The sequence below is a fragment of the Neomonachus schauinslandi genome, chromosome 9 (genome assembly GCF_002201575.2).
Source record: "Neomonachus schauinslandi chromosome 9, ASM220157v2, whole genome shotgun sequence".
Classification (NCBI taxonomy): domain Eukaryota; kingdom Metazoa; phylum Chordata; class Mammalia; order Carnivora; family Phocidae; genus Neomonachus; species Neomonachus schauinslandi.
Window position 1 is genome coordinate 72,369,236 of NC_058411.1, and position 12,164 is coordinate 72,381,399.

At 41.9% G+C, this 12,164-nt stretch overlaps 1 gene segment (V, D, J or C); it reads right to left on the bottom strand.

The window, feature by feature from the left end:
• On the bottom strand, nucleotides 1-492 carry LOC123325717. The segment is given in 2 exon segments: nucleotides 1-332; nucleotides 447-492. Coding segments are annotated over 2 exon segments (378 nt in total).
• Nucleotides 493-12,164: the final 11,672 nt, after the last annotated feature.

The window sequence follows — 12,164 nt, forward strand, 5'->3', positions numbered from 1 at the left end:
TTAGTGTTCAGCTCCCCCTGCAGTCCCAGGCACTGTGTCACTCACAGCACAGAAGTACTTGGCCGCGTCGCCCCCACGGGCTGAGGGTTTCCTCAGGTGGAAGGAGGTTTCAGTCTTCCTAAATTCAGCCTCGAAACCTTTGATGCCTTTAACCAGAGTGTCCCCTGAAAAGTACTGGAGGAGAAGCTGGAGGCCTTGGTTGGGATACTGCACGTACCAGTAGAGATACGGTTGAACAACAGATGAGTAGTTGCACCTCAGCTCCAAAGCAGCTTCTTCAGAGACAGTGACGTGGGCATCAGGCTGGGTCACCGACTGGGCTCTGGTTCCTCCTGAAACATCAATCCTGAGTCAGTGAGACCAGAACAGACTTACCTATTAAGAGGAGTTGTCTCTATTCAGAGCAGTCGTAGTACAGTTCTTGGATGAAATTGAATTTTACTCACCCAGGGAAAAAAGTATCATAAGCACTGAGACAGGAGCCAAGGTCATGGTTGAGCAATGAAGAAGCTGTAGGATCCTTTTTGAAGATCCTCCCTGAGCAGGAAGGGATGTGGCTGAGTTCACAGCACCCTTGGAACAAGGAAGAATGTGTATGGTCAGTGCTCCAGAATCTTGCATAAGCACGTTCCAGAGAGTTTGGAAGAGTCTCTTCCTTGACAAATCTGACTTCTAAGTTCTTCTTATGTCACTGTCTGCAAAGGGCTGGCTCCCTCTGGACTCGTCAGTCAGCTCTGGGAAGGAGGAGCTAAAGGAATGATGCTGGTCTTCAACTCTAATTCTAGTTTGTGCAACATCGCCCTCTGGAGGCCAAACAGAGGTAGTTCTTCTAGTAAGCTTTGTCCTGTCCCTTGCTATTTCACGCATCATTAGAGAGGGATTCAGAAAGGAACAGGCAGAATCCATAATCAAGAACTGGGAACTTTAAGCCAACAAAAGTTAAAAAAGTAAAAAAAAAAAGAAGGTAGGTTCTTCTCAGTAGATAAGTAATTAAAAGAATATTTAAAAATGAGAAAATGAAAGTATGTTGTTCTTTTCCACAAAAGTAAAAATAAAGGTGATTAAAAACTGCAGAGGGGAAAATGTACAAGAAAAGGGTGATATAAATGTGAAATTATTTTACATAACTTAGAGAATTTAGAAAAAGAAAAACCAATTAATGATGCTAGGAATTTTTTTTTTTTTTTTTGGCTATGACATTGGCTTTTTTTTTTAAGTAATCTCTACACCCAACATGGAGCTCAAACTTACAACCCAGAGATCAAGAGTCCCATACTCTACCAACTGAGCCAGCCAGGCGCCCCAACATTGGCTGTCTAGAGTAGGAAATGTTCTCTGTACGTTGCCTTACAGAGAGAGTAATGAACACACCGACTAACATGCTGGACCAGTAGGTAGAGGCTATGGATCTTATTTAAAAAACAGAAGTAAAGAGTAATATAGCCATCAAATATAATATAAATGAGCTGCAATGTCTGCTATCATTGTGGGGAACAAAGGGATAGTAACTAAATTTAATTAAGCAGTGAGTTTTCTTGTTTTTCATCATTTCATCTAAAGCTTGGGTCAGTATGGATAAATTTCTATAAAATCTAAGTTAAGAAGTTAGGCACAACCAATGAGACTTGGTAGGAGTGACTAATTTGTCCTGAAACCCTAAGCCCTCACCTGCCTCCAGCCTATAATCGAAGTTGAGAGATGTAGAAAGGAAGAGAGAATTCTTTGAAAAGTATTCATAGATAGGGCTCTGGGGCATTTCCTCTGTCTTCCTCCTAAGAAAGGGAATATTGTCTCCTCCAAGCTAAGTGGAATAGCACCAGAAACCAGAACCCCTGAGAAGGCTGGGGAGAAATTGTGTGTGTGCACATGTGAGTCTGGAAACGCATCTGAGTAAGGCATGCTGCGTGCCTGTAATGTGCTTAGTGCAGTGATGAGACCTAAGCTGGAGCCCTGCTCTCATGAGTGCTTAATGAATACTTCTGCTCTGCTCACTATGATGGAAGTTGTAATACTAAATCAGAACAGGGTTGTGTATTTTGATAAACTACTGACTGCCGGAAACCCAGACAAAAACTCATCCTGGTCTCTGTAATTATACAAAGGTCTGAACATAATCATTTATTTACACAGACTGTCTTCAGCCTGGAGGCAGAGAGTTACCCATCCATCCTGGGAGTCCAGTCACCAATCATTCCATGAGCCATCATTTATCTACTTGAATTTTGAAAGCCATGCCCTGGGGATCATTTCACAAGAAAGTCATGTGATCTTTCTACAGAGAAACAGCTATTCAATTTATTGATTTTTTGTTTGTTTGTTTTTTTAGTCAGAGATAACAAGACCAAGAGTTTTATCTCCCCCAAAAAGTTCTTATATTTCTTTAGGTCTTCTTCAATTTATGAAGAGTCTGAACCCACAAGATTTTATGTCATCCTCCAGTTTTATAGGGTTGGCAGATCAGGTTTTATAACCTCATTAGACAGAAATGATAATACGGGATATTGGTAACATTAGTCTGGCAGGTATTGATTAAGTGCAGGACCTTCAATGTGATATTATTTTTATTTTAAAGATTTTATTTATTTATTTACTTACTTACTTATTTGAGAGTGCACACATGAGCAGGGGAGAGGAAAAGAGAGGGGGAGGGAGAGAACCTCAAGCAGACTCCATGCTGAGCATGGAGCCCAACATGGGGCTCATCCCAGGACCCTGAGATCATGACCTAAAGCAAAATCAAGAATTGGATGCTTAACCGACTGAGCCACCCAGGCACCCCTTGTGTGGTATTATTTTAACCTCATAATAACCCTGGAAGATAGTATTATGATCTCCATTTTATAGAGGAGGTATTGAAGCTCAGATACCATAAAGTGTTTGACCAAAGAGTAACATCTGAGATTCAACCCCAGGAATGCCTACCTCCACAGCTTATTCGTTTTCCACTCTGTTTTGTTACCCGAGGGCAAGTAGCAAAGATGAAATACAACTGGAATTCGAATTCACTGTTTCTAATCCCACCGCTCTTTCTACCACCCCTCAGTGGCTATTATTTCAAAGTGTTCAACATGCAGTTTATAAAACTAGAACTTAAAATTCAACCTAACCGTGGTGATTGCTCATAGTCAGTGACTCCTTGAAAGAACATGGACCATACTCCTGGCCCCTCTATCTCCAAGACAGGGCTCTTTGCCTCCTAACTACAACCAAGGCATCACCCAGCTGAGATCCCATGAACAAGAGTGAGATGAAACACCAACGCAGATAGAAAAATTTTTGAAGATTTTTCTGGGCCAGATTCCACCTATAATTTCCTTTCATGGATCAGTGATCCACAGAATAGTCTAATGTCTTCCTTAGATAATCACACATGGCCTCTCAGCTATGATATGGATATCTACTTTCATAAGAAACATTACAGAGATTCCCCTCTACCCCACCCTCTCAAGTCTCAAGTCAGGGGTGTGGCTGGACTCTCTGCTGCTGGTTTGGGTGGAGGCTCCAGGGACTTAGGCGTCACTGTAAATCTGCTACACAGACATAAGTGTCTGAGTCTCCAGGCTTCAAATCTGTGATGTGCAGGGAGGTGTGTTTCTTGTCTTTGTTCAAATGCTGTGAATCTCCTTTCCTCATTTACTCCATGTGAGATTATGGGAACCAGAAACTCTGGGCTTTTTCCAGGATATTATCTATATCACATGTAGTACAGGGAATCATGGTCTTCTTAAGTGCACTTGAGAGAAAGGCTGCCTATATCCTGAGCATTCAGTGACCCAGGACGCTGCTTCACCTTCAGCAGGCTCCTCACCCCTGTTTAGAAAGATGTCAGCCAACAGAGATGAGTTTATGGGCTCTAATGCTCTGTAACTTTTGTTTTCCCATAATACTACTTCTCCACCAAACCCTAAGATGAGCTAGATGGAAACACTCTCCAATCCGATGGTCTATCAGTCTCAATAGAAAATGCCATCAAATATTGCTGTCCCCGTTGTCAAAATCAGAGACAACCCCCCACCAAAATAATAATAGTAACAACAACAACAATAATAATATCCTTACAGTCCTGATGAAGCCACAGGAACACTAACAAGATTCCCAGGAACTTTGTAAGTATTCCTGTCTCCCTTTGACCCCCAAAGGACCCAACTCTGGAAAGTGATCATGACTCACAATCTCCGTTTCTGCCTCATATATTATAAAAATAGTCCATCATACCAATCAGAATTTTAAAACTCTCCCCATCCCCTCCTCTCCCATCATCTCCATTCTCTTTGCCATGCAACCCACACCAGGAGAGTGAGACAAAAGAAGAGAGAGAGGAGCAACAAAGAGAGGGAGAGATCTAAACACAGAGGAGACTTGGAAACCTTCTCATAGATGCTTCAAAATGGCCAAGGAAGTGTGCACAATTTGTATGACTATATATAATAATTTGACAGAGGCTAAGTTTTTCAAAAGCCAAGAAGCATGTCATCCATGTTGTGTGCAGTGTTCGTGTAAGGGTATGTAGTGGTGTGTGCATAGTGCATACGCGCGTGTGAGTGTGTGTGTGTAAGAAACGGAAGGGCACCAGTAAGCCAAGCAACAGTAGTATAAATACCATAGATTGCCTTATTCTGTATGCTTGAGCAGCTCAGGGACAATGGCGGGATGAAGACACTGCACGCTATTCCCTTTTACACTTTTTGAATTTTTGACCATGTAAATGGGATATCTATTTAAAAAATAAGTAAGTCTAAATGTCTTTAAATAATAAAATGATACATGGATTTGCTAATGCCTTCTGAAAATAATAAAATAAAATAAACATTTTTTAAAGATTGTATTTATTTATTTGACAGAGAGAAAGAGGGAGAGAGAGAGAGCACAAGCCGGGGAGCAGCAGAGGGAGAAGGAGAAGCAGGCTCTCTGCTGAGCAGGGAGCCCGATGAGGGGCTCGAACCCAGGACCCTGAGATCATGACCTGAACTGAAGGCAGATGCTTAACCGACTGAACCACCCAGGCACCCCAATAAAATAAACATTTTAGAAGGCACTACTTTTGGGCTTCCCCCGCAGCTGTGTCTCCCACCCCAGAGGGGGATAGAGCACAAGTGCTGCCCCATTTGTCTCACTGTGTGTCACTCATGGAGCAGGAATACACAGCGGTGCCCCTCAGGGCAGCCCAGGGCAGGCTCGGGGTGCTGAACCTCCTGTCCCCAGGGATAAACAGAGATGCCCCTTCAGTTGCCACATTTGTCTTAAATCCTTGAATAATAAATCGTAGTCACTGGTTGGGAAAATCTCGGTACCAGCAGATATACTCATTTATAGTGATGTTGGTGTGGTTACAGGTACGTTCGCTTCTTGTCCTTCATATGAGTCAATGAATATGGGCTGGGTGATATTAGCAAGGCTCTAAGTACCTGTAAAGGGAATAAAAACAGAACACTAGCTCCTATCCTGAAACTGAGGTGAATTGAAGGTCCAACTCGGCACCCTCCAGGTTCTCTCTCACAGTCAAATCCACCCCTACGCCCACCGTATATAGGCACATACCATTTACTTCTCATTCGTGTTTCAGGACAAAATTTTTCAAATATTTATTTTGAGAAACCCAGCAACATGTGTACAAAAGTAACAGGTCTAATATCTCTCTCCCCTGAAGGGACCCAGGGCTCAGTAACCCAGAACATCTTTAGTGCCCTGAGACACCCGGTGCATAAATGGTAATCTTCTACCTAGAGAAATATAGGACCCCACAGCCAGCCCTCGACATGCTGGGTAAAGAGCGATGTTAGCAGGCAAGATTCCAGACCCCAGACCAGGCCACATCTCAGTTTCTCTTAATCCCAAAGTTAACTCACCCAAGATCAGGAGCACAGTCACTCTTGTCACCTGCCTCATATTCTAGGTATAAACAAAGACCTAAGGTCTAGGCTCTGTTGTGGAGTCTGAGCCTGGACTGGGATACAAACTGGGAAAGAGGTACAGTAGCAATAGCCAGAGCCCACCCTGTCAGCTGTCACCCGGGGCTGTCCCCAGCAGCAAGCCAAAAGCAGGGGCAGCACCTCCTCAGAATGAGCTTCCCCTCAAGGTTCAACTGAGCACTCAGGAAGAATAAAAGGTAAAAGTTTGCAGGGGTGCCTGGGTGACTCAGTCGGTTAAGCGTCTGCCTTTGGCTCAGGTCATGATCTCAGGGTCCTGGGATTGAGCCCTGTGTTGGGCTCCTTGCTTCTTCTCCCTCTGCCCCTTCCCCTGCTCATTCTATCTCTCTCTCTCTGTCTCAAATAAATAAATAAAATCTTAAAAAAGAAAAAAAAAAGTAAAAACTTCCAGCACAACAGCATTTGTGAAATCCACAACTTGGATTTCTTTTTAGATCTTTGCTAAGGTATAACTCCTTATAGATTTGGTCTGAATGAAGCAAATACATCAGAGGGTAGATTCCACTGGGCTCCTTATTCCCCATCACTTTTCCACAGTCTCAGAAGGTGGTCATTGACTATAGTGAGTCTGATATTCATAAAGCTGAGATTAACCCCCCTGACCTGGTACTATATGCCTGGAAATCTTCCCCATTGGTCTTATCCAGCCAGATGAACAGAGAACGCTAATCTTCTTCCACAAAAGAGCACATGAGCCCATCTGAACTGGACATTTCATCTCCTGACACCCTAGTGTCCTTTTATAATCTAAATCCACATTTAACATCTGCTTCTCAGTCTTCACTTAACAAATGTAAAACAGGGGACCAGCTCCCTCACTAATCCCTACTGACCAGGGAGAGTAGGACATTTGAGGTAGAATCATCCACCTAACCAGGGAGGGATGAGGTGAGGAAGAAGAGGCACACAAGTTCAGAATCAGACAGACCTAAATCTAAATCCTAGCTCTGCCACCTTTTGACCTTGGACAACTCACTCTTCTCATTTCTTCATCCCCTTCCTTTTCATCTGAATCACATGCAAAGTACCATGTCCAGTAGAAAGTAATTGTATAGGATTATATACATGATTTTTTGAAATGTCATTCACTCTTCCCTCAAGACATATCCAATATAAATTCAATAATAGTAACACACACACACACATATACACACAAAACAACAAAAAAAAACACCATTTAGGAAAAGAGACAAATCCAAAAGACACATAATGTTAATTGCATCAGCCAACTGCAATAATCAAAACATGTTAGATACTCAAATGAATGTGTTGTGAGTCCTTTGCTCATGTAATATGGGAATGGAAAATCACTAGAAAATATTTAGGAGGTGCCTCTTTTAGGTCCAGAATTGCCCAATGTATTCTGAGTGAACAGTTTCTCCATTTTCCCAAGTAAAAGATCAGTGAGTGCTGATGACTTCTAATAACATTTTGACAGAGTAGATATCACAAGTTATGGAATAAATAACCACCTTTGTGCAGCCACCCTGGAAAACAGTATGGAGGTTCCTCAAAAAGTTGAAAATAAAGCTAACCTTTGATCCAGCAACTGCACTACTGAGTATTTACCCCAAAGATACAAATGTAGTGATCCAAAGGGGCACCTGCACCCCAATGTTTATAGCAGAAACATCCACAATAGCCAAACTATGGAAAGAGCCCAGATGTCCATTGACAGATGAATGGATAAAGAAGATGTGGGGGGCGCCTCGGTGGCTCAGTCGGTTAAGCGTCTGCCTTCAGCTCAGGTCATGATCCCAGGGTCCTGGGATTGAGCCCCATTTCAGGCTCCCTGCTCAGTGGGGAGTCTGCTTCTCCCTCTCTCTCTGCTCCCCCCCCCATGCCGTGCTCTCTCTCACTCACGTTCTCTCTGTCTCTCAAATAAATAAATAAATAAAATTTTAAAAAGACTTGGTATATATATCTACATACACACACACACACACACACACACAATGGAATACTACTCAGCCATCAAAAAAATGAAATCTTGCCATTTGCAAGGACATGGATGGAACTAGAGGGTATTATGCTAAGCAAACTAAGTCAATCAGAGAAATACAATTATCATATGATCTCACTCATATGTGGAATTTAAGAAACAAAACAGAGGATCATAGGGGAAGAGAGAAAAAAATAAAACAAGATGAAATCAGAGAGAGAAACAAACCATAAGAGACTCCTAATCATAGGAAAACTGAGGGTTGCTGGAGGGGAGGTAGGGTGGGGGAATGGGGTAATTGGGTGATGGACATTAAGGAGAGCACGTGATGTAATGAGCACTGGGTGTTATATAAGATGGATGAATCACTGACCTCTACCTCTGAAACCAATAGTACATTATATGCTAATTAATTGAATTTAAATTTTAAAAATACGTAAAAAAAAAATAGTAAAAAATAAATAAAGAACCAGCTTGCCCTCGGTAGCAAGAAGAGGAGAAAGGAAGTATTTATGAGGGAACTAAAAATGCTAGAACACCTTGTACAGAAATAAAGCATAAAAGGTTTACACTTTAAAGGCAACTAATTACAACAGTGGTAACTATACTTGGACAGAAGAACTGTTTCCCAAAAGTCAGTAGGTCTCAGACCCTGCAACTTATGGAACATTATACTTCTTCGTTAAACACAGTAGCAGGCCGTTTGGCTTGTAGTTTATTTTATGCAGTGGAAAAAACCTTGAATGAGGAGTTAGACAAACTGGATTGTAAGCGATTCTCTGAATTTGCTAGTTGCACATCACATTTTGTGCAAAACACTTATTCTCTTCATTTCTCTGAGAGAGATTACAAAGATCAATTAAATGAGCATAGAAGGTTCTTTCTAAACCATAGTGTTCTATACAAATGTAAATTATGTTTACATAGGAAATCACAAGACCAAAAGGATATTACTGTTCAGGTCAACAAATGTTATCTTGATATTTCTGTGTTGCTATCTGTTATCTCACTTGGGAGAATGTTACTGGGTTTCAAGCAATTAGAGGAAGAAAGACCAGAAGTTTTCCCATGTATCAGTCTTTGGAATGAAAGTAATCATTAATAGTTGTGGTGTTATGGGTTTATTGTGTCCCTCCCTCCTCACCGAAAAAAAAAGATATGTTGGAGTCTTAATCCCTAGCACCTCAGAATGTGACCTTTTTAGAGATAGGTCAGGAGAAGTAATCAAGTTTTTTTTAAGATTTTATTTTTAAGTAATCTCTACACCCAACATGAGGCTCAAACTTACAACCCCACAATCAAGAGTTGAATGCTGAGCCAACCAGATGCCCCCAGAAGGAATCAAGTTAAATGAGGTATTTGTGTGGACTTTAATCCAGTACAACTTGTATTCTTATTAAAAGGGGAAATTTGGACACAAAAACAGACACGACTAAAAGGAAAACGATGTGAAGAGACACGGAGAGGAGACGCTGCCTACAAGCCAAGGCAAGGAGCCTGGAACAGATCCTTCCTTACAGCTCTCAGGAGGAACCATCCTTGACAACACCTTGATCTTGGACTTTAAGATTCCAGAGCTATGAGATAATACCTCTCTGTTGCTTAAGCCCCACAGTTTGTGGTACTCTGTTATGGCAGCCCTAGCAAACTAATACATGGTGCTAATACTTATGTTTGATATTATATATACACTCCTTTGGGAAACATTTTTTGTTTTCAAAAGATCTGAGTAAACACAGGAGTGTATCATATGCATTAACGTTGTTTGTTATATATATTATAGTAGAAATTAAAACCATTGTTAAAGCAAATTTTAGAAAGTTCTGAGGTTAAGATAGAAAACTGTGTCCCATAGGAAGAGCCACCAACCAGAGGATATTTAAAAAATTTTTTAAAGTGAGTTTTTTCAGGTTATTAAAATAATGAATCCTGAATATAGAATTTGGAGAATATGGAAAAGTATAAAAAATAACAATCATGTATAATGTCATGCCCCAGAAACATCATTGATAATATTTGGGTGTACCTCTTTTCAGTCTTTAATCTATGCATAAATATATTTTTTAAAGATTTTATTTATTTATTTGAGAGAGAGAGCACAAGCAGGGGGAGCAGCAGGCAGAGGGAGAGGGAGAAAGAGAATCTTAAGCAGACTCCCTGCTGAGCTCAGATCCCGATGCAATGCTCTATCTCAAGACCCCGAGATCACAACCTGAGCTGAAATCAAGAGTTGGACATTCAATGAACTGAGCCACCCAGGCACCCCTCTAAGGTCTTTTTTTTTTTTTTAAAGATTTTATTTATTTATTTGAGAGAGAGAGAATGAGAGACAGAGAGCACGAGAGGGAAGAGGATCAGAGGGAGAAGCAGACTCCCTGCCGAGCAGGGAGCCCGATGCGGGACTCGATCCCGGGACTCCAGGATCATGACCTGAGCTGAAGGCAGTCGCTTAACCAACTGAGCCACCCAGGCGCCCCTAAGGTCTTTTTAATAAGGGCACCAGTCTCATTCATAAGGACCCCACCCTCATGACTTAATCACCCCCCAAATGCCCCACCTGCTAATGCCATTACACTAAGGATTAGGTCTCAACACATGAATTTGTGGCAGAGAGTCTGTAGTAGTGACCTAAGTATCTGATCGCTATGCCACTCTCAACGTCCACTTTTATTTCGGGTCTCAGATATATTTTTACATATACAACAATCCTCACAACAATCCTTTCAATTATCTCAATTTTATGAATTAGGAGACAAAGCACATAGAGTATAAATGGCTTATCCAATATCATATATTTACCTAAAAGAGGGGGTAAAAGATGAATATTATGAGGAGAAACTCTACTGAATTACTAGTTTTGCCTAAAGGTTACCTGGCTATAAGGAATATTTTCCAACAGGCATAGGAAAAAAAGAATACCAGGCTAACTTTCCTCCTAAAAGTAAAACAGACCAATGACCAGGGCCAAATGAAGAAACAGAATGTCTAAGGAAACATAGTTGCTCCCTCCCAGCCACCTCAGAAAATGGGGAAAAATATACATTCCCCTTCCCTCCATGACCTTCCTCCCATCACACCACATGACAAAAACATCTGAGAGCTAGTCTGACCCTGGAGACTCTTCCTGAAAAGGAAATATTCTTGAGAGTTGTGTGTCTTAGACCAAGAAATAGTTCTGTTTGGGTAGGGAAATGGTATCAACATTTTTCAAGTCTGGGCAATGGCTAGATAGGAAGCTTTTGTTCACCATTGTATTCCCAATCACTAGCACGATGCCTGGAATACAGTGGACATGCAACAAATAATTGTTGAATGAATAGGTAAATGAATGAAGGAGTTACGATTGTGTGAACATCCTTCTTTCCCTTGCAGGACTTGCATTAAAGCCTACTTCAAAGTCTCAAAGGCAGAAACAGATCACAGAACCAGGTTGACCAGTGTAGTATGCTGAGAATAGCCTTCTGGGCTCCCTTTGGAGCAAAACAGTGGTGGGGGTTGAGGGCTTACCTGGAGGTATGGCAACTATATATTTAAGCCTAAAATACGGACATGGTTTTATGAATACAGTGTATGTTGGGCAATAATGATATAAAACACAACCACCCTGAAACACGAGCAAGCAATGTCCCTGCTCTGAGTCCTGCACTCTAAAAGGCTCCACCCTGGCCATCCTCCACCTGCTCCCACTCTACTCCCTGTGAGAAAACCACAGGGCCAAGGGCCATGGCCCTCTGGAGTCTAAGAACCTCTTCCAGACCATGCCCTGGGTACATGGGATCCCAGAATTCCCTGCACACATGTCCCCAGATCCACTTTTAAGATCTGCATGGACCTCTTCCAAGGACCATCTTCCCAGAAACAGATATCCCACCTAGGTACCCAACCCTAGGCCCAAGGGGTGGCCAAGGGATGGCTGTTTGCAGAGAATGTAGACATGTGGACTAAGCTGTCCACATCCTTGTGTGTAAAGAAAGCCCTTCAAGATATGGGGTGGAGTTAGATATAGAAAAAGAAGAGGAGTCGGGGCACCTGGGTGGCTCAGTCAGTTAAGCATCTGCCTTCAGCTCAGGTCATGATCCCTGGGTCTTGGGATCAGAGTCCCACATCGGGCTCCCTGCTCAGCGGGGAGTCTGCCTCTCCTTCTCCCTGTGCTCTTCCCTCATCTCATGCTGTCTCTTTCTCTCTCAAATAAAACAATAAAACCTAAAAGGAAAGAAAGAAAGAAAGAAAGAAAGAAAGAAAGAAAGAAAGAAAGAAAGAAAGAAAGAAAGAAAGAAAGAAAGAAAGAAAGAAAG